This window comes from Rhinatrema bivittatum, chromosome 10, assembly GCF_901001135.1.
Source record: "Rhinatrema bivittatum chromosome 10, aRhiBiv1.1, whole genome shotgun sequence".
In the NCBI taxonomy this organism is placed as follows: Eukaryota; Metazoa; Chordata; class Amphibia; order Gymnophiona; family Rhinatrematidae; genus Rhinatrema; species Rhinatrema bivittatum.
The window spans coordinates 54,126,094-54,149,895 of record NC_042624.1 but is presented as its reverse complement, the minus strand read 5'-3'; the positions used below and the strand labels follow the sequence as shown (position 1 = coordinate 54,149,895).

The 23,802-nt window shown below is 43.3% G+C and overlaps 1 protein-coding gene across 3 annotated transcripts in view; it reads right to left on the bottom strand.

Moving 5' to 3' along the window:
• Positions 1-18,880, bottom strand: part of STXBP3 (syntaxin binding protein 3) — a 69,377-nt gene extending 50,497 nt beyond the window's left edge. The window contains exons 1-4 of one of the 3 annotated variants that reach the window (XM_029618082.1): positions 18,755-18,880; positions 3,098-3,147; positions 2,926-3,007; positions 1,312-1,388 (exon numbers count right to left, since the gene is read on the bottom strand). In XM_029618082.1, coding sequence (XP_029473942.1) covers positions 1,312-1,388; positions 2,926-3,007; positions 3,098-3,147; positions 18,755-18,800 — 255 coding nt within the window. In that variant the 5' untranslated portion in view covers positions 18,801-18,880. Of the gene's footprint in view, positions 1-1,311; positions 1,389-2,925; positions 3,008-3,097; positions 3,148-18,224; positions 18,372-18,429; positions 18,587-18,754 lie in introns of those variants that run through there. The other 2 variants (XM_029618084.1, XM_029618085.1) reach the window with 2 other exon arrangements.
• Between the last annotated feature and the right edge of the window lie 4,922 nt (positions 18,881-23,802).

Genomic DNA, 23,802 nt, shown 5'->3' with positions numbered 1-23,802 from the left:
ACACTGACCAGAAACAGCTTCCAGAAGCTAAAGCTGCATCTCTGCTCTCCCACCATGGCTCAAATCAAGTTTTGCGTAGTGAAACTGGTTAAGAGAGCATATTTGAGTTTATGATAGGTATTTTTTTTATTTGTATGATACTTTTATATTTTGTTGTTAACATGCTTTGGTACATTTTGTAGAAAGGAATGATAGAAGTCTGAAATTAGAATGTATAAAGTTAGCTATTTCTTAATACTTTCTAAGAGCAAAACATTATATACAGAAAGGTTCATGAAAAAGAACAACTCTAGGGAAATTATGCCCAGCATCCCAACCAGATGGCTTGGAATCAAACAGAATGATCTATGACCAATGGGCAGGCAGTTAATAGCAGTTATTGTCCTGTCTGGAGAAGCTGAAGGCCTGCGGTGAAGCCAGGGGTCTACAACACAAATAGGGAAGGGAATATTGCTACTATGAACTACATTTTTTAGGCTTTTAAATGATTTCATGATATTTTCAGAAATACGCCAGAATACGTCAGTCTAAAAAGGGGATTATTGCTGTGTTCCAGTCAGACTGCTCCAAATCTCACTGAACATTCTTCTCGCAAGACAAAAAACAGCACTGACCACCAAAGAGCAGCTCTGGGATATCATCTGTGACAGGAATTTGTGCTTACTGATGCCCTCACCATTTACTTGCTGGTACTACAATTTGAATAACAAATGCAATGTACATATATTTAGGGCTTCTATTCTTATATATTTTGTAAATGTAGGTGATTTATTTTCCAGCTAATTAGGAGTTCTTTCAGAGTACAAAAAAATCCCCTGTTTATCAGCTTTTTCATGGCACAGATACTATTGCTGTGTACCTTTTTTGGTTGAACTAAATACACACATGTGGCTGAGTCTTCAACACCACGGAAAAGACAAAAAAAAAAAAGTGGAGGACAGAGAGAAATGACATTTTTCCAATGTTTATCCTATTTTCTTTTTTGCGTCGGGGTGTTTTATCGGTTAAAACCTAAAGTCAGAAGCCTTACATATATTTTATTTATTTAAAAACTTTTCTATACCGTCGTTTAGTAGAGCACCATCACAACGGTTTACAGATAGGCACAAATATGTTATGTTTGGTTTCTAGATTATCCACAACCGATTCCAGCTCACATGCATTTTTTATTTTTAAACACTACTTATATACATTTATTGGAAATATTGTTTTCTAGAGTGTGCAGCCCATGTAAACATGAGGAATTATTAAGCACTGGATTTTCATAACGCTGGATGTAAATCAGCAAGCATTTCCTTCACAAACACTTACCTGTTCAGTTGGGGTGATGAAATAAACGGCTTTCAGGTGCGGAAGAGGCTCATGGATCTTATACACATCCTCCACAGCTAAACATAAAAGCAGCAAATCAAAATACAAGTACAGGAAAATTCTGAATGATGGAACTACTTCAAAATAATTTCCAGCCCTTACCAAACTATTGGCAATTAATTTAAATGGAAAGTCAAATCAATGCAATGCTTCAAGTAGTATATGGGCACACAGGCAATTGAAATATTTTCTAAACTTCCAGGCATTAAAATCAGTGGTCTATGCCTTGATGATATTGGTTTTAGACTACTGTAATACCATCTATTGGGGTCTCCCAAATCTGCTTCAGAAGCTTCACGTGGTGCAAAACATGGCTGCCAGAATCATTATGGGTCGATCAAGAAGGGAATCAGCTAGACCTCTTTTGCTGAAACTACACTGGCTACAGGTGAAGCTGTGATGTAAATTTAAGCTTTCGGTCTTAGCCTTTAAGATTTTACATGGCTTTAGGTCTCCCTCACATGTCTGGAAATATTAGACATACATGATCTCAGTATCATCATCAACTCCAATTCCCACAGGTTAAAGCTTATCAAAATATTAAGCTACAGAATCATTCATTTATTTACAGTATCAGTACCTAAAACATGGAATGATCTTCCACCATTTATCAGACAGGAGTTGGATCTGATGTGGTTTAGGTGTAAAGTGAAAACTTGGCTGATGATATCTTTGGCAATTTAGTTTAAGGAAGGAACAATAATGATGGCTCTGTTGACGTGTTTTAGAACTTTACAAAGACCACGGGACACACAATGAAATTATTGGGTAATACATTTAAAACTACTAAGAGAAAATATTTTTTCACGCGACATGTAATTAAGCTCTGGAATTCGTTGCCAAAGAATGTGGTGAAAGCTATTAGTGTAGCTTTGTTTAAAAAAGGTTTAGACAAGTTTCTGGAGGAAAAGTCCATTAACCATTATTAAGGTGGAGTTGCAGAAACCTATTGCTTGTTCTTGGGATAAGCAGCTTGGAATCTATCTACCCAAGGGAACCTGCCAAGTACTTGTGGCCTGGCTACTGTTTGAAACAGGATACTGGGCTTGATGGATCTTTGGTCTGACCTAGTATGGCAAGTCTTATGTTTTATGAATATGCTGTTGTATTTTGTATATCACTTTGAACGTTTTTATTGTAAAGGTTGGAAAGCAATTCAGAATGTTTTTATAAATTTATTTCAAAACACTGAACTAAATTTGTACTTAGGTATGCATTATAATATATTTTTTTTAAGGTAGAATAGACATTCTATCAAGAAAACAGAAAATAGACAAAGTTGATCCAGGATGAATATGAATTCAGTTTTATATGTTCTGATATCAGTTTCTTAATGAAAAACATCTGCTAGGAGATATGAGAACGGCTGTTCTCATATCGGCATGCATCATATATCGGCATGCATCATATATCTGAAGAGAGCCAAGTGGCAGAAATTTTGTAATTTGCTCATTATGCCTCCCTTAATTTGTATTACATGGTAAGAAACAATTCTCATGTTGCAATAATTGTTTAAGTGGATAGTGCCCCTTTCAAGTCTACATTTATATTTACCTGAAATGCCTTCCGCCAAAAGATCTGTCATCTTGCAGCATGACGACAATAATTTTGTGGTAAAGTGATCCAAAAACAAGATCTGAAAAAAGTTACAATCAATGTGCTTGAAGTTACTTTAATACTATACACAAGCAAAAGTGTGAAACATTAACAATTACGCTCAGTTTACCTTCCATTCATCCTCCTTCTTACAATCGTCAAATATTGCTGACTTGATTTCTGTAAAAGCAAATAAATTATTTTAAAAATCGGAATAGTTCAACATTAAACCAAAACAAGTTATTCTGGACATTCAAGTACAGAGGTGAGAGAAGGAAAGAGGGAAACAAGTTGCAGGACACCTAGATTAAAAGAAAAAAACGTTGCTAGAAATGAGGGAAGTGATAAGTGGGCCAGATGTTTAGTAGAAAGCGTGAGATTTATTAAATCTATTGCCAGGAGACATTAAAAGCTTCACTATTTGCTGCTTTGTGGGCTCTCCCTGGTACGATCTGTGGTCTCTTAATCTAGCAGGAACAGTAAGCACATATGTCTGCCTTTCGCTGAAGGATGAGGTTGAGCTGTGGAATCCACAGGCAGCAGAAACAGTGGTTAGAAGCCTTAGGCACTGAGGAAATATCTCAGACTGAATCAGGAGGTGGATCGTGTTGTGTGAGGCAGATGAACATCACTTTATCTATCACTCCAGCCTTCTTGTTGCTCTGTATAATGCAGTTCAGAGTTAACAGGGCAGCTTATCTACAAGGGGGTAGAGTGGAGACTATAGGATGACATTACTAAAATCAAGCATGTGTTTGTGGAAGAGATTATTCCTTCCTGGTGTACAATGCTATTGGTAAAACAATAAGGGCAAGGAGTGAAAATGAGACTTATTAATCTTTCCTTTCATTTTGTACACGTGAGCATCCCCCACTCAACATTTGTACATCATGAATTTCTTCTACTTAAGAATGCTTTCGCCACCAGGAATGATAATGAAATTCAGTTAATTTATACATTTATATTTCACTTTACATGACCTGCAAAGGTACATTAAGGCAGATTACAATTCTCCATCCTATACACTGTTTCCTAGAATGTATGGCTACATGAGTCAGTATGGTGACTGAAGAGCAAATCTTAAGACTTCACTGAAGCGAACACCATAGCCACAACATGCTCAGTGGGCATTCTTCACCAAATTCTGGCTCTGGAGTGTGCATGCATATAAAGACAGGGATAATGATGCTCATCTACAACTGTAACAAAAAAAAACAAACAAAAAAAAACAACTTTCTGCTAAAATTGTGGGAAGTTCTGAATTCAGAGGTTGATTTTCAAAACAACTTATACACGAAAATAAAAGCTTAAACTGACATGAACTCAGAGAGTAATTTTCAAACAGCTCGCATAGGGCTAAAGTCTGTGGATACTGTTTATCTGTACGCTTTAGCCTAAAGGTTCAGCATGGATTTGCATAAAAGTCTGCTTTGAAAATTCACAGACGCAAGTACAGCAAGTTTGCTTACCGTAAATGATATTTTCAGTAGATAGCAGGATGAAATAGCCATTTCACGTGGGTGACATCATCCAGCACTACTGAACGGACATCTCTCCGAGTTAGTAGAGCTTTGAATCTACTGAGCATGAGAGGGCATTCCTGTGTGAGCGATCTCATGAGCCTCCTCAGTCTATATCAAAGCTAATTCTACCTATGCAGTTGATTCTCCAGGGAGGGCAGTGGGTTTTACATGGCCAATTCATCTTATCTACAGAAAACACAGCTTAAAGTAAGCAAATTTGCTTCTGTCAATAAGCAGGCTGAGTTAGCCATTACATGTGGGGAGTCGCAAGCTGAGGGTTGCAGTTAGCAAGCAACTCTGCCTCCATCATGAAGCATAGAGTACAGCGAGAATAAATTTTGTAAAACTGCTTGTCCATGTTTACTATCAGTTTTTGAGACACTATTAAGACAGTGATGGGACGAGAAGGTATGAACTGAAGACCAAGTTTCAGCTTTGTAAACATCCTTTATGGGTACTTCTCAAAGATAAGCTACAGAAGCAGCCATGTCTCTCACTTGATGAGCCTTAACAGATTCTGTGACTTGTAGTCCTGCTAAGGTATTTTGGTGACCGCTATTCCTAGCCTGTGGAAGGTCATATGAGACAATTGGGAGATTTTATGATACAAGAAACAAACTCAGCTGCAATATGCTCAGGTTCTTTTGCAGTCCAAAGTATTTAGGGCTTTTTATCCCTTCATGCACATGGGGCATAGGAAAGAAAGTAGGCAATATGATGGATTGTTTCCATATCAAGCATCTCAGAGAATGAATAATGCAGAAAAGTCACGTGAGTATGAAGAACCACCGAATTGTCAAAGAATTCCATGTACGGAGCATAGTGGATGAGAACTTCAAGTTCACCGATTCTTCCAGCTGAAATCACTGCAACTAGGAACACCACTTTCCACGTCAAGTACTTTAGAGAAGCTGGCTCCAATGACTCAAAGGGTAACTTCATTAGTTGGCAACGTACCATATTCAGATCTCACAGAACAGGTGGTTTTTGTACCAGGGGCTTGACATACTTTCATAAAACGAGATATCAGCAGACGAGTAGAGATCGATTTGCTATAGGAAGCCACTAATGCGTTGAGGTGGCGAACTCTGAATGATAAAGATGGAGCAAGTATTTCAGCAGATGATTAGGTCTGCAAAAAAAAATAGGTGTAAAGTGTTCTGTTGACACCTTCTACTTGAAGGCTTTCTACATAAAAGATTAGAATGTTCACAATGTCTATAGCTAAGTGGAGATCCACTATCACTGAGCGTTCAATATCCCAGCAGTGAAGTTGAGGGCTGAAAGATTGGGATGATACAATGTCCCGCCTTCCTGAGTTAACAACTCAGGGTCTGCTCCCAGATATATGGGAGGACTGTTGTAAAGTTGTACAAGATATGTATACCAGATCTGTCTGGGCCATGCCAGGGCTATAAGGATCAGCCGGGCGTGGTCCTGAAAAACCTTTTGCACTGTTTTGTCAATAAGCGGTAATGGTAGAAAAGTGTACATGAGGCTTTGACCTCAAATCGAGGAAGAAAGCATAGTCTGATCACTGGACAGAAATGAGCAGAACTGATTTAGTTCTGTGTTTTGTTATGATGTGAATAGGTCCAAGGAAGGTAGACTCCATAAGCTGAAGAGTTTGTTGGCCACAAACTGCTGTAGTAAACACTCGTGTGGATGAAACACTCTGCTGAGTTGATCTGTCAGCATATTGGAGATGCCCGGCAGATAGGTGACTTGTAAACCAACTCAATTTCTTTCTGCCAATTTCCAGATTTTTAGGGCTTCTTGGCAGAGACCATGATCCCATTCCTCGCTTGCTGACGTAAACATGGCAATCTGGTTGTTGGTCTGAATCAGGATGCTCTTTCCTTGAAGATGATGTGCAAACATTGATAAAACATGTCAGACTGCTCTCAATTCTAGTAGATTAACTGACAATGGCTCTCGAACAGTTCAGGTGCCCTGTGTTCAAATGGTCCTGGGTGTGCACACTCTACCCTTTGGTGGAGGCATCTGTCACCAGTACCACTTGGTAGGGGATTGAGCGAAGAGGGGGATCCTTCCTGGAGAATTCAGGGATTAGTTCTACTAGCTTCCCTGTGTCAAAGTGACACCAATTACTGGAGCTTTTGCAGCTTGCTTAGAAGCACAACCATTCTAAGCTAGGCAGATTGGCACAGTTGATGCGGCCATCTTCAGTGCTATTAGTGCAAGTAGCAATGGCCTTCCCAATGTGAGATGCATCAACTTACCAGACATCCTCCACTAATGCATTTGAAGCATGACTCATTGATTGCTTGAAGCACGATATGCCGAGGTACTCAAGACACAGAGCTCCAATGCACCAATTCCCTTGACGCTCTGATGCCACTAAAGTAAGCAGCCTTGATGCAACACAGTCATCTCCACAGTTTAGTGTCATTGGGGTTCCTGCTTGCTACCAATTTCTTCACCTGGGCCTGCAGAACCTCAGATATCTCTGATGTGCTTCCCCGATGGGTAAATGCAGATATGCTTCTGCTAAATATAGAGAGGTAAGGAACTCCCCGCTCTTTAAAGCCCCTATCACTGGCCTCACTGCATCCTGAAATGGGATATCCAGAGGTATTTTTTCACCCTTAATCTACTATGGGGCAAAATGTGCTCTCTTTTTTGGAACTACAAAGTAAAGCAAATAACATCCCCTTCCCTAACTCAGACTAGAGGACTGGTACTACAGATTCCAGGTGGAGCAGTTTCTCTAATGTAAACTGAATAGCTATTTTCTTTATTTGGGATCTGCATGGGGATATTAGGTATGTCAGAAATAGGGGCAGCCACTTCGAGAGCACAGCTCTGCCAAAAAATCTATAGGACCAATCTATCTTTCATAATATGGGTTCACTCTTCATAAAACCTTATTAGCCAGCCACCTACTGGAGAAAATGAGGGCTGGACCTGAAAAACTTCACTTGAAGCCTCAAGAGTTCCCACCCCTCAGGAAGCTCTCTCTCTCTCTCTGCTTCCCTTCTGGCTATCGAAAAATAAGATAGACTAACTTGGGTCCTTCCTCCTCCTTGTGGGTATAATCCCATAGCTAGCCTATATTGCCTTAATTATTTGGGCAACCCTTAAGAGATTCTTGCTACCCCTCGCCCTCGGTTCAATGGCAATCTCTTAAGGTTTAAAATTTCCTAGGTTCTTTTAGTTTTTCTAGATCTTCCCCAAATATAAAGTGGCCTTTAAAGTTAACCTGCTTAAAAGAATCTTGAAGGATGAGTCAGCCACCGGCTGACTCATCCTTCAAGATTCATGAACCTCCTTGCCATAACCACTGCAGCTACTTAACGTGGATGAGGTCCTAATTAGATTATACAAACTATCTGCCACAAAAGCTGCCCCGACTAACTTGGCGGTTTCCACATCTATATCAGTGTCTACTTCGCCTTTACCTACATGCCCTTGCTGTAGTCATTTCACAACTGCTCTAGCTACATATCCACCATATACTGCCACCTACAGAGACAGGCTGGCCAACTCAAAGGATCTCTTTAGGACAGAAACTATCTTCCAGTCCTGTGCATCCTTAAGGGCTGCACCTCCTTCTCCTGGAATTGTGGTTTTCCTCATCACTGCTATGACCAAAGCAGTCACTTTTGGAACTTAAAATAATTGATCTCTTCCTTTTGCTGCAGTGGGTATAATCTCCCCATCAAATTCCTGGCTCTCAAGTCTATATCCGGGGCCCTCCCATTCTGCCATGATCATTTCCCTGATGGCTGAATGAAGGGGAAAGGCCCTGGTTGGTTTCTTAATGCCCATGAGACTCATATCCCTTTATCTCTCCCCCCCCCCCCCCTCAGTTAAGTCTAAAGTTCTACTTTTGTTTATAAGTGCAGCCAGCTCCTCCTTTCTAAAAACACCACACTGCCACATCGTTACCTTTTTGCAGGTCACTTTCTCCATGTGAATCCTGCCCTGAACCCTGAGGATTTTTCAAGTCCTTTGTGCTGTGACTGAGAATGTTAGGCATAGGAGGAGAGGTTTGGTGAAAAATCTGGGGGAACAGATTACTCCTTTCCCCAGTCAGGGCCTTTTAACCCTAGTCTCCTTCTCCCTGGGGGCACATGGGGCCAATCTATGGTCTCTTTTTCAATCACTACCTTATCTTTCATCTCCCTGCATGCCTTGTGCATCAGGATGATGGACTCCATGGAAAAATCCATTTCTCCTCTGTCTTCTAGGGCTGGATACCAGACTTCATTGCCTGCCTGAATTGGGCCTATTTTGCATTCAGCATCAATGCTGCCACTCCAGTCAAGGATCCTTTCCCTTTCCTTGGCCGCTGATCCTGGACGTCCCACTGTGCAAGCTCCTCCCTCCAATGCACCTGTTGCATCTCTCTCCTGCTCTGTCCTCCCACCTCCATCATTCCCTTTTGTATCTGCTTCTCTCTGGAGGCCCTGGATACATTGCATCGCACACTATGGCTATTGAGCTCTGCTTGCGGGTCCCACAGATGAGTCACTTCCTACCTCTCTGCCATCTTTCCGTGGGGGGGCGAAGGACAGGAGGCGGCATTTCTCCTGCATTTCCCTCTTGCTGTGTTGCTTGCCTCTTTTTTTTTTTGGCCCAGTACTTACGCAGGCAATGAATAAAGTCCTGCCAGGCTCAAATGGGACTGGATTTCAAGAGGGAAGAACAGTTTTACCCATGGACCTTTTGCCACTAGCTTTTCCCCCCTTTTTTTTTCTGCTGAGCGTCATCCCCACCATAGCTGGAAGCAGAGAACTACTATCTGTGCACACTTCTATCCTAGAATATGTAGGATGACATCAGAAAAGGAAGACGTTCTCTGCCTCCTCCTAGCAGTGAGTGAGTGTACTGAAATTTGTCTGGGCTGGTCTGCAAGACAACCTTGTGTCATGGGTTGCTTGGACCATGGGCAGGCCAGTAAAAATTGCTCAGGGGGCTGAATGTGTCCAGTGAGCTGTAGTTTGGGGATCCCTGGTCTATAAGATGCCACCAGCCTCTGTACTATTTTTAAAATTAACAAGTATGTTACATGGGATTTCAGCATAAAATATAAGCTTCGTTTCAGTTATAGCTGAGCATCTTTTTCTTTAGATATTACATTCAGTTACAGTCTCTGACCTACAAGTTCAGAGCCTAGTCACATCCTTGAATGTGAATATAATCTTTGAAGATGCCTCGTCTTCCGGGCACACTTTCAACATGTAACCCGAGTAGGATCTTGTCAGCACAACACAAGGGTCTTTTAGAAAACGTCCTACTTTCTTGCCAATTGCCTTACTATGGACACCACGCTTTCTCTTGTATGTTGTATTTGCTTATTCTGATTATTAAACATCAAGGAAAGACTCCGAATAAAGGGCTACAAACTAGAAAACAAATGAATTCAGATTCTGCCTCTGCCACTCACTGTGATCCAGGATAAATCACTTTTACTTTTCCATTGTTTCAGGACTAAAGTAGTAGCATTGCTGTGTTAGTTTACCTGGATACTGTAATATGCTGCCGACTCAGATGCTGCTGTATCTCAATGTAAAGCCGTGCTGACCATGACCTTCTCCCAGTGGCTAGCACACCTTACCACCAGCTTGCACCAGGCCCCGAAACATTGCCGCCATGCCTCCTCCATCCTCCTTTAAGCACATATACGGCTGCTTTTTTTTTTTTTAAGCCCTGTGGCAGGAACTCTGCTACATTACCTCCCCGATGACGTTTGCCTGGTGAGCCATTTAAACCACAACCTGACTGCCAGACAATGCCTCAGCAACAGGTCCCTCTGCATCTGAAGTGCTCATTGCTATCAGATCCTTGCCTTGCTCCTGCCTCATTCCTGTGCTTTGTCTTGCTCCATGCCTTGTTCCAGCTCCTGCCTTGACCTGCTTCCTCCTGCTGTTCCTATCCTTAATTTAAGCCAATCAACCAAAATCACCACCAATCAGGTAAATTATCTAGATATCCCCTAAACACATACAAAACCCGGTTACCACAGGTTAAAAAAAAAAAATGGACGGGTTCTCCAAAATGATAATTGTTACTGTCTCTCATGCCTCGACCTGTGCCTTTACTCTGACTCTGCCTTGATAGCTGCCTACCTCGACCCTTGCCTGGATTCTGTCTCAGCCTGATCTCCACCTGCCTTGACCTTTGCTTGGATACTGTCCCTGCCTGTCTGCTACCTGCCTCAACCCTTATCTGGATACTGATGCTGTCTGCCCACTGCCCTTCCCGATCCTTGTACCGCTCCTCTACTGTGGACGTTTGCCAAGTCCTGCCAGTCTCAGAACCCAAGAGCTCAACCTGCAGGGAAGAGGCTGGTATAGGTGAACCCTTCGTCTCAGTCACAGATGTCCACCTGCTGTCGAAGTGGGCCCAGCCTTGTCCACTTGTTGGGCAGTACCAACCACACCATAGCCCAAGGTCTTGAGTCCAGCATGACATCCTGATCTGATGCATCCTGCAGCTTTATCTAAAGGCCTCACCAACGCAGCAGTTTTTTAGGCCCAGCACACAGGATTTCTTGAGGACACACTCTAAAGATATCACTGCTTTACTATAAAGAAAGCTCAGCCCCTTAAGTTAATGTATGGGCAACAGGTTTTGGTTCCATGTATTCCTTTTAAAAAGGATTTTTTTGTATCCAGAGTAGGTAAAAAAAAAAAAGAGAAAACATTTTGTGATACTCGATTTGAGTCTCACTACCCACATTCCTATTCAGAGAAATCGTTAGCTAAATTGAAAACGACCAATCCAACAGGTCAATTTGGGATTATAGCATATGAAAACGGCGAATGCTGTAAAATCTGTTGAACTCATCCATTATCAATAAACACCTGGCAAATAAAAAAAAATGTTTTGCTACATTAGTCAAATGTATATCTACTAATCAATTACATCTTTGGCCAACAATCCTAATAATTATTACACATAAAAAATACCCAAACACATTAAAGTATTCAATAACATCGCAATCCAACATTCTATAAAAATACCTTCTATTTAAGAACATAAGAACATAAGAAAATGCCATACTGGGTCAGACCAAGGGTCCATCAAGCCCAGCATCCTGTTTCTAACAGTGGCCAATCCAGGCCATAAGAACCTGGCAAGTACCCAAAAACTAAGTCTATTCCATGTAACCATTGCTAATGGCAGTGGCTATTCTCTAAGTGAACTTAATAGCAGGTAATGGACTTCTCCTCCAAGAACTTATCCAATCCTTTTTTAAACACAGCTATACTAACTGCACGAACCACATTCTCTGGCAACAAATTCCAGAGTTTAATTGTGCGTTGAGTAAAAAAGAACTTTCTCCGATTAGTTTTAAATGTGCCCCATGCTAACTTCATGGAGTGTCCCCTAGTCTTTCTATTATCCGAAAGAGTAAATAACCGATTCACATCTACCCGTTCTAGACCTCTCATGATTTTAAACACCTCTATCATATCCCCCCTCAGTCGTCTCTTCTCCAAGCTGAAAAGTCCTAACCTCTTTAGTCTTTCCGCATAGGGGAGTTGTTCCATTCCCCTTATCATTTTGGTAGCCCTTCTCTGTACCTTCTCCATCGCAATTATATCTTTTTTAAGATGCGGCGACCAGAATTGTACACAGTATTCAAGGTGCGGTCTCACTATGGAGCGATACAGAGGCATTATGACATTTTCCATTTTATTCATCATTCCTTTTCTAATAATTCCCAACATTCTGTTTGCTTTTTTGACTGCCGCAGCACACTGAACCGACGATTTCAATGTGTTATCCACTATGACACCTAGATCTCTTTCTTGGGTTGTAGCACCTAATATGGAACCCAACATCGTGTAATTATAGCATGGGTTATTTTTCCCTATATGCATCACCTTGCACTTATCCACATTAAATTTCATCTGCCATTTGGATGCCCAATTTTCCAGTCTCACAAGGTCTTCCTGCAATTTATCACAATCTGCTTGTGATTTAACTACTCTGCACAATTTTGTGTCATCTGCAAATTTGATTATCTCACTCGTCGTATTTCTTTCCAGATCATTTATAAATATATTGAACAGTAAGGGTCCCAATACAGATCCCTGAGGCACTCCACTGTCCACTCCCTTCCACTGAGAAAATTGCCCATTTAATCCTACTCTCTGTTTCCTGTCTTTTAGCCAGTTTGCAATCCACGAAAGGACATCGCCACCTATCCCATGACTTTTTACTTTTCCTAGAAGCCTCTCATGAGGAACTTTGTCAAACGCCTTCTGAAAATCCAAGTATACTATATCTACCGGTTCACCTTTATCCACATGTTTATTAACTCCTTCAAAAAAGTGAAGCAGATTTGTGAGGCAAGACTTGCCCTGGGTAAAGCCATGCTGACTTTGTTCCATTAAACCATGTCTTTCTATATGTTCTGTGATTTTGATGTTTAGAACACTTTCCACTATTTTTCCTGGCACTGAAGTCAGGCTAACCGGTCTGTAGTTTCCCGGATCGCCCCTGGAGCCCTTTTTAAATATTGGGGTTACATTTGCTATCCTCCAGTCTTCAGGTACAATGGATGATTTTAATGATAAGTTACAAATTTTTACTAATAGGTCTGAAATTTCATTTTTTAGTTCCTTCAGAACTCTGGGGTGTATACCATCCGGTCCAGGTGATTTACTACTCTTCAGTTTGTCAATCAGGCCAACCACATCTTCTAGGTTCACCGTGATTTGATTCAGTCCATCTGAATCATTACCCATGAAAACCTTCTCCATTACGGGTACCTCCCCAACATCCTCTTCAGTAAACACCGAAGCAAAGAAATCATTTAATCTTTCCGCGATGGCCTTATCTTCTCTAAGTGCCCCTTTAACCCCTCGATCATCTAACGGTCCAACTGACTCCCTCACAGGCTTTCTGCTTCGGATATATTTTAAAAAGTTTTTACTGTGAGTTTTTGCCTCTACAGCCAACTTCTTTTCAAATTCTCTCTTAGCCTGTCTTATCAATGTCTTACATTTAACTTGCCAATGTTTATGCTTTATCCTATTTTCTTCTGTTGGATCCTTCTTCCAATTTTTGAATGAAGATCTTTTGGCTAAAATAGCTTCTTTCACCTCCCCTTTTAACCATGCCGGTAATCGTTTTGCCTTCTTTCCACCTTTCTTAATGTGTGGAATACATCTGGACTGTGCTTCTAGAATGGTATTTTTTAACAATGACCACGCCTCTTGGACATTTTTTACTTTTGTAGCTGCTCCTTTCAGTTTTTTTCTAACAATTTTTCTCATTTTATCAAAGTTTCCCTTTTGAAAGTTTAGCACGAGAGCCTTGGATTTGCACACTGTTCCTTTTCCAGTCATTAAATCAAATTTGATCATATTATGATCACTATTGCCAAGTGGCCCCACCACCGTTACCTCTCTCACCAAGTCCTGTGCTCCACTGAGAATTAGATCTAAAATTGCTCCCTCTCTCGTCGGTTCCTGAACCAATTGCTCCATAAAGCTATCATTTATTCCATCCAGGAACGTTATCTCTCTAGCGTGACCCGATGATACATTTACCCAGTCTATATTGGGGTAATTGAAGTCTCCCATTATTACTGCACTACCAATTTGGTTAGCTTCCCTAATTTCTCTTAGCATTTCACTGTCCATCTCACCATCTTGACCAGGTGGACGGTAGTATACCCCTATCACTGTAGTCTTCCCTGATACACAAGGGATTTCTACCCATAAAGATTCAATTTTGTATTTAGTCTCATGCAGGATGTTTATCCTGTTGGACTCTATGCCATCCCGGACATAAAGCGCCACACCTCCTCCCGACTGCTCCTCTCTGTCATTGCGATATAATTTGTACCCCGGTATAGCACTGTCCCATTGGTTATCCTCTTTCCACCATGTCTCTGAGATGCCAATTAAGTCTATGTCATCATTTACTGCTATACATTCTAATTCTCCCATCTTACTTCTTAGACTTCTGGCATTAGCATACAAACATTTCAAAGTTTGTTTTTTGATTGTATTTTTATTCTGCTTTTTAATTGATAGGGATAAGTTAGAATTTTTTAGCTCAGGTGAGTTTTTAGTTACAGGCACTTGGACTACTTTTCTAATTATTGGAACCTCACTGTCGGGATGCCCTAATTCTAATGCATCATTAGTATCCTTTAAAGATACATCTCTCCGAACCATGCGCTGCTGAGCGACTGTCGGCTTTCCCCTTTGTTCTAGTTTAAAAGCTGCTCTATCTCCTTTTTAAAGGTTAGCGCCAGCAGTCTGGTTCCACCCTGGTTAAGGTGGAGCCCATCCCTTCGGAAAAGACTTTCTCTTCCCCAAAAGGTTCCCCAGTTCCTAACAAAACTGAATCCCTCTTCCTTGCACCATCGTCTCATCCACGCATTGAGACTCCGGAGCTCTGCCTGCCTCTGGTGACCTGCGCGTGGAACAGGGAGCATTTCAGAGAATGCTACCCTGGAGGTTCTGGATTTAATCTTTCTACCTAAGAGCCTAAATTTGGCTTCCAGAACCTCCCTCCCACATTTTCCTATGTCGTTGGTGCCCACGTGTACCACGACAGCCGGCTCCTCCCCAGCACTGTCTAAAATCCTATCTAGGTGACGCGTGAGGTCCGCCACCTTCGCACCAGGTAGGCATGTTACCAGGCGATCCTCACGCCCACCCGCCACCCAGCTATCTACATTCCTAATAATCGAATCACCAACTATGACGGCCGACCTAACCCTTCCCTCCTGGGCAGTAGGCCTTGGGGAGATATCCTCAGTGCGAAAGGACAATGCATCACCTAGAGAGCAGGTCCTTGCTACAGGATCCTTTCCTGCTACATCTGGTTGGTGCTCTCCCATTATGAGACCTTCTTCCTCCAAGGCAGCACCAGGGCTGCCAGTCTGAAGTTGGGACTGGACTACTATGTCCCTGAAGGTCTCATCTATATACCTCTCTGTCTCCCTCAGCTCCTCCAGGTCTGCCACTCTAGCCTCCAGAGATCGGACTCGTTCTCTGAGAGCCAGGAGCTCTTTGCATCGCATGCACATGTACAACTTCTCACCGGTGGGTAAAAAATCATACATGTGACACTCGATGCAAAAGACTGGGAAGCCCCCCTCTTGCTGCTGGACTGCTGCCTTCATCTCAATTTTGATCAGTTCCTAGTTAAGTTTTAGGTTGCTATGGGAGTAGGAATGTGTCTAAGTTCCTTTAAATGTATTAGTGAATTCACTATATGTCTGGTAGTGGCCTACTGGGGTCTGATCGAATTCTCAATAAAGTTTTTGTTGATGGGGTTTTTTTTTTTTGTTTTTTTTTGTGCAAGTGGCACCTGCCTATAAATTAAGGGATGAGCTTGGGGTGGGTTGGGAATTACAAACAGTCTAACTTTAGTTAGTCAGCCTGAGTGACTCACAGCTCCCTTGATTAACAAATGTTGTTCCCTATTCAAACCTAATCACACTACCTCAACACCTTTCCAAGGTGAGTAACTGAGCTGAACTATTCAACTTTTTTACTTTGGTATATACTGCTCTTAGCTTATTTCTAGCTTCTGGCTACTTTTTTGTGTGGGGGGGGGGGTTTGTGTTTTTTTTTTGTTTTTCAATACAATGCACTCAGTTATTTATTAAATAAAACACTTAGCTCTTTAAAAGTCTGGAGGACACTTTAATAGTCAGGCAGACTTTTAAAAAATAAACACATTACCTACTGCTACCTTTAATACAGTGGTTCGCAACCTGTGGTCTGCGGACCCCTAGGGGTCTGCCAGACATAAGTGGGTCCGCGGGAAGTGAGCAGGAATATACCACCTGAGCAAGTCCAGCTGCTGTAGGTCCCTATATAGAAACTGCATGCTAGCAGAATACCTCACTTAAGTCACACATGCAAAATACAGACCCTTGCCAAATACAAAATAAAGAGACCATAAAGTATAAAAACAAACATGCAGTCAAAAACTGAACTAGAAACCGCAGTGGAACAATGGAAAAACAAAAACATCACATTCCTCATAAATTAAACCAATCAAGAAATATATCAATAGTAAAACCATACTAATAAAAAGAATATTTCAAAACATCTGATATACAGAAAATCCAATAATTAAAAACACATTTTTAAATTTCCAAAACACCACTAAAATATTTCAAAACATCAGACACAAATATTAGCCAATAATTAAAAATGATTAAAAACTACGCCACTCTACATACCTGGGAACTTTTGCTTTCTAGTTGCCATGAAATTGCTGTGGATTAGGAGGGGGCGCAAAATCTCTCACACCCATGTTCATTCTCTCTCTCTCTCTCACACACACAGTCCACTCACATGGTCCCTGTATCTCACACACACATACATGCTCCCTCTCTCTCTCTCACACAGAGACACACACACTCTCATACATACAGACTCTCACATTCTTACTCTCACCCTGGTCTCTTGCTCTTTATATCCTAGAGTCTGGGGAGGCGGGGGGGGGGGGGGGGGGAGGGGAGTGTTCCATGGTGAACTCCTCTTTCAGGCTACCAGCGTGTTGGGATGCAGTGGCCCCTCAGCATTTTTCAGTCTAACAGCCGGTGGGAGGGGTGTGCCAGAGGCCTATCAGGCCTCTTCTGCGGCTCAGGCTCTCTTCTATTCCTGCTCACTTCCCGCGGACCCACTTATGTCTGGCAGACCCCTAGGGGTCCGCAGACCACAGGTTGCGAACCACTGTATTAAACTATAAAACTTTTCAGCCAAGAGGGAACAGCATTTGGCAGTTACGGATTAATAAACTAGACACTTGCAGTTGCTGTATATAAGCAGCCCCCAGGATTGGAATCTGCTTGAAAGTCTGTTCACTGCTGCATTAAAAGTAGTTTCATGTCCCTTGTATGTATGCACATTATATAGCAAGAGGAAAGAAGAATGAGGGAGAAGACATCTGGCATCTGCTACTTACTTGATGAAAATAAGCTACAACCTCTTTACAGCAGCATCATGGGGAAAGAAGATATTAAAGGCAGGTAGTGATTATGAATTTCAGGGGAATATTCTGAAAATTTTCAACCTAATTTTTACCCCATTACCTCCATTGATAAATGCTAGCTCTACTAATGGTCATCATGTAAACTCGATGTTGCCACAATCAGCAAGAGACACATTCCTTAAGATTTCGGAAATTCTATTTGTTCAGTAAAACAAAAGCAATAAAATACACAAAGATTTATAACAAGTCTTCAACAGCCATGAACAAGCCTAGTTTTCTAGATATCCATAACGAATATGCATGAGATGCATTTGCATGAACTGCTCCCCTTGTATGTGGATATCCTGAAAAGGAGACCTGTTTGTGGTTCTTGAAAACAGGAATTGGCCACCCTTGATATATATTAAAGATGTTTTCATTACTGTGAGGATCTGCTGTAGCATCCAGCACTCGTTCCTCCAAAGTTGTTATCCCACTTCATTCCTTGTCTGAAAAGTGCAGATAAACATTACCCCACATAAAAGATATATTACTGGCGGAGCGAGGGGAGGGGAAAGGGGGGAGTTTAGAATAAAGTTAAAACTAAAGGAGTGCTGTTCAACGAGAAGAAATGGATCATAGTGTATTAACAGTGTTCTGATATGTGACGTCAAAATCAACTATGTATTCTATGATAGTGTTTCTATATAATCGGTTATTGATGGATGTGTAAATGATCCCTGATGATTGTTCTATTTTCACGTCTAATAAAAATACTAATGGAAAAAAAAAAGATATATTACTAACTTGTCAAGCGTTTCAGTTTATCTGTGAGCTGGCTGTGAAAGCGCTATGCAAAACAAAACTGCTGACTATGGAGTGCCCAGGGATGCAAACGGAAACTTTTTTTGTGACCTGCAGGCGCCTAACACCCCGCACTTTCTGTTCTGCAGTTTCAGCATGTGTGGATCCCCGGTAACTTCGACACATCAGCAACAACATTTCTAGTTACCCCAAACTACTCTCCAGCGTTATTTCTGAAAATCCTAGGTCCAATCAGCAGCAGCAACTAAGTTGACTACAAGCCTGCAGCTCCAGTCCCTGTAAACTACTCTGCCTAGACGCCAAGGGCAGCTCTAGTTAGGAAACCTCCTTCCCAGCCGGTGGAGCCCACAGCAGGCGCACAGCTGCGTCTGGCCTGCGTCCGGAGGAGGCGGGGCGAGCTAAAACAGCAACAAGTGCTCCGCTGCAGGATCCTGACACGCACCCAGCCGCCCCCACGCATAAAGTACTTGCCAGTCCCAGGCGGCTTCCGCTCGCCCGCGCCCGGCACTTACTCTTCCAGACGATGCGCTTCAGCCCTGGAGCCTCCGCGGGAGCCATCTTTGCCCAGGCCGCCCTTCCGCGCGCGGTGACGTCACTGCCCCGTCCGTCTGAGGCCTGCCCGCTGACGTCACGGGCTAGGCGGGGCTGAACTCTGGGATCAGCTGTTATATGTCCCGACGCTCAACACCGCAGTTCATCGGATTAGACTTTGAGGGAGAGCTGGAATGAGCCACTGACATCAGAGTATAAAGTTCCAATCGGATCATGCTAGTTTTTCATTTTTTATTTGTTTATCTATCTTTGATTTTAGATGATCTTTCCCAAATGATGATGAAGAATAAATACAATCAATATGGCAAAATACAATTGCCAAGTTTTCCATATTGCAAACCTCCCACCATTAATCTGGAAAATCAGGACTGACTCTTCCTAGATCCCTGCAAATCGGAGTCTGGTGGATCAGAGTTGCCAATCCTGAATTTTAGGAGGCTTAAAAATGTTGCTGCTTTTCCACTGGCTCCACCCCCTAGACGGTTTTTCTCCAGCGGATTTCAGCAGATTACCACAGCTCCCTCTTTTCACCATCAAACCTCTGTTGAAAAAGTTTTCAAATACACCCCAAACCAAATAAGCCTGATACTTCACTTTCAATGCATATCCTGCTTCAACGGCAGGGGAGAAGAAAAACTGATACTTCACGCATATCCAGCATAGCTCTCTGCTTCAACGGCAGGGGAGAAGAAAAACTGATACTACAGGCATATCCAGCATAGCTCCCTGCTTCAACGGCAGGGGAGAAGAAAAACAACCAATAAGGGCTGAATAACACAGTCTGGGTAAAACAAATAAGCATGGGTGTAGCTTGCTTATTGCGGGGTTACTTCCCCTACTACCCATAACTAATCAAGCTTGATATTTCACTTGGTTGCAGCTCCATCACTGCTCTCTACATTAATGGTGGGGGTGGAAGGGAAATAGAACCATAGAGCTAAGAGAAACAGATAAGTATGAGAAAAAAAAATGTGAAGCTTGCTGGGCAGACTGGATGGGCCGTTTGGTCTTCTTCTGCCGTCATTTCTATGTTTCTATGTATTTTATGGAAAACTAGGTAGCTAGTGGCCAGTTCACCCATTTAACGCAGCGTGCAATACACTGGTACAATAATAAGAGGTGAAGGCTGCAGAGGCCTGTGTTGCTGTAGGAGGAGGCAGTATCATCAGGGCCTGTGTTGCTATAGGCTCAAACTGTGACCCTGCCAAAAAAGCACCAAGTTCAGATCCCAAGATAGAATAGGATCCCTCACTGGAGGTCTAATGTGTTTGACCCCTTCCAGGAAATGTGAGATCTGGATGAGATGATAAAGACCTCACTAATATATGACCCTTGTAGGATGCTATAACCACAACCTGTAATTTAAGGAATTAAAAGATAATACTTTCAACAGACCTTCCAGAAAAAATCCAGAATACTAGAAAATGAGATACTCTTAGGCACCATCTGCCTACTGGAATACCATTTCTCAAAAATTTTCCAAACTTCCAAATCCTCACATAAGCTAAGGATTTACTAGTCTTGAAAAGAGCATTCACTACTTCCCAAGAATAATTTTTGTTAATTAGAGACCTCTCAAGGGCCAGACTGTAAGACAAAAACCAACTCAGATCCTCATGAAGAATAAAGCCTCTGCGAGAACCAGTCCTTGAGATGAGAAAGCCATAACGGATTTCTGTCCAACAGCCTGATGAGATATGCTTTCCAAGGGTGTCTTGGCCAGTCTGGAGCCACTAGTATCACCAAATCTGGGTGACCAGAAATCCTTTGAATGATTCTTTCCATCAAAGGCAATGGAGGAAACAATACCTTTGACGGCCAATGCTGAATCAAGACATCCTGTCTGGATGATCTTTTTTCCTTCCTCCAGCTGTAAAACTATTGTACATTTGCATTTATTTTGGTCGCCATCAAATCCATTAGTAGACATCTCCACCTGTTTACTATCTGATCAAAAGCTGCCTGAGACAACGACCATTCTCTGGGATCAACTAGATTGCAGCTGAGAAAATCTGCCTGAATGTTCTCTACTTCTGCTATGTGTGATGCAGAAATCATCTTCAGATTCTTTTCTGTTAACTGAAGTAGTAAATCCTTCTCTTCTGAGAACTTTTAGTGCCTCCCTGATGACTCACACACACCACTGCTGTGGCATTATTTGACATTATCCTGATTGCCTGACCTTTGAGAAGGGACACAAACCTCAGAAGAGCCAACTGAATTGCTCGTTTCTAAATGACTGATGGACTACTTTGCGTCCTCCTTTGGCCACATTCCCTGAGCCACCTGTCCTAGACAATGAGCTCCCCAACCTGAAAGGCTGGTGTCTGCCATCACCGTTGCCTAGGCTGCGTGGCTTGAGCTCTACCCCTTTCTTCAAATTTTCAGAATTCATCCACCATTTCAAACTTGCCTTGATCTGCACCAGTACTGCAAGTCTCACGTTGTAATCCTGCGAGTGAACAACAAGGGTCTCTTAAGAGGCCTCACATGCGTCCTCACCCAGGGAAGTAGCTCCAATGCTGCTGCCATGGAACCCAGAAGCTGCAGATGACTCCATATTAACAGACTCTTGCACCACATCAACGAATGAACCTGCTGTTGCAATTTCTGAACTCTTTGTCCTGTTAAATGAACTCATCCCAACTCTCTGTCGAATAGAACTCCCAGGAAGTCCAGGGTCTGAGACGGTTGCAAACTGCTCTCGGAGAGGTTTACTACCCAACCTAACTCTTGTAATAACTCTACTACCCTCTTGATGGTTAAAAAAAATCTCTCCTGATCTGATTTTGCGCATTTGAGCCAATTGTTCTGATTAGGGTGCACCAAGATTCTCTCCTTCCACAGCGCCGCTGCCACTACTACCATTATCTGGGGCAGTAGCCAGTGCAGAGGGCAGGGCTTGAAACTGAAAGTGTCCTTCTAGTTGTGGCACTTTGGTTGGGAAATACTGGTTTAACAGAGATTTGTACAAGTTTCTGGAAGTCAGAACCATTATCAATTATTAGGGATGTGAATCATTTTTGAACGATTAAAATTATCGTCCGATAATTTTAAAATCGTTCTAAACTGTCAGAGTACACGATACAATACAAATGCCCACGATTTATCGTCAGGAGCATTTATATTGTATCGTTAAATAGGGCACGGGAATTATTTGGGGGAGGGCGGGAAAACCGGCACACCAACACAACCTCTAAACCCACCCCGACCTTTTAAAAGAAATTCCTTACCCTCCCGAACCCCCCCAAAATGTTAAGTTACCTGGTGGTCCAGTGGGGGGGGGGGGGGGGGTCCCAGCATGATCTCCCGCTCTCGGGCCATCGGCGCCATTTTGGCTATCACTGATAAAAAGGCGCCGATGGCCCGAAAAAAACTCCCACCCCGACCCTTTTCAAATTACCCCTTTGCTTCTCCCACCCTCCCGACCCCCCCCCCCCAATATGCACACGCAGCATGAGAAAATCAATCTCTGTTTCTGTATGTTCCTTAAACACACTGACATAGACTGCCTGCCTACTGTAGAAGTGCAGCCTTACCCTGCTGATTACAGTTTGTAACCTTCTGACCGATAGATGACACATTTGCCTCCTGCTAAGAGCACAGCTAGAATCGGGGCTTAATTTGTGGACAAAAAGGAAGTGGAACTGTGGAGGCTGGTGAGATGGGTGGTGGAGGGGTCAGGGCCAGTTGTGACCTGTGTAAAAGGGTTGGTCCAGGGCTGGCTCTAACTCTCCTTTGCACACAGACCCGAACACGTTCCTCACACTCTTAACATGCTCCATGAGCACTGGCGGGTAAAGGTCAGCTGGGAGATGAGGATGAAGGATCACTGGGGTAAGGAGGAGAAGACAGTGTTGCGACCGTCGCTGCCCGACGTCTCCACTACACCCACCTTACCTCTTTGGCGACTCCCTCTTTGCCTGTTGGAAGTTTGGCTGCCGCGGCGTCATCTTGCCATTTTCCTCCGGCGTCCCCGGACCAGCTGGACGTTGCACACCGCCAGGTTTCCCAGCATCCTAAGGGCGCATACGCAACACGGCCCCGACTCAAGTACCAGCAGTGGCGCGAACCTCAGGGGCGTCCCCCTGAGGTGACGTCATCCGCTTCGGATATTTAAGGTCTCTGAAATCGCTAATGTATCAAGTTAGCAAGAGGTTACTCTACCTAAGCTACTCTGCCTCCTCTGACTTACCAGGGGTACCCGCTCCTCGGGGGCCTCGCTTTATCTTTTGCTTTTCAGATCACAGTTTGGAACCGGTGCTCGCTCCTTGAGGGCCCTCGTTCCCAGACTTGCTACTGAATACCACTTCTGCCAGGAAGTCTTCGCTGCCTACAACATCAGTGAGTTACCTTCTCTCTCTCTCAGAGCGTTCCATGGAACCAGGTACTCGCTCCTCGAAGGCCTAACTCATTCCAGCCCCTGGGCTGCCTCCATGAAACCATTGTGTGAGTGTTACCATCAAGGTTCTATTCGGGAACTCTGCATACCCTGCCTACTCACTATATTCAGTTTCTCCACAGCTCAGTTCAGTGGCGTAGCCACGGGTGGGCCTGGGTGGGCAGGTGCCCACCCAACTTAGACCCAGGCCCACCCAACTGGCACCGGAACTGCAAGGCTGTCGCGGGATCCCATCCCCGCGACAGCGAACAAGAGAACCCACGCCTCGCGCGCCATCACTGCACACGTGGGGAAGCGCTGCTGCGGCCGTATGGCCAACCGGTCTTCCTTTTCGGGGGGGAGCGGAAGCGCCGCGCGCAGCTTCCGCTTCCTCCCCTCAATGCAGGAAGATCAGCTGCCTCTCCTGCTGCCACCCGTTCTCCTGCTATCTTCGGACCAAACGGCCCGCCGAACTTCCTGTTTAGGGGAGCGGAAGCGCCGCGCACAGCTTCCGCTTTCTCCCCCAAAGCAGGAAGATCAGCTGCCTTTCCTGCTGCCACCGGCCTCCTGCTATCTTCAGGCGTCGGGCCGTACTGCCCGCCGATCTTCCTGCTTGGGGGGGGGGGA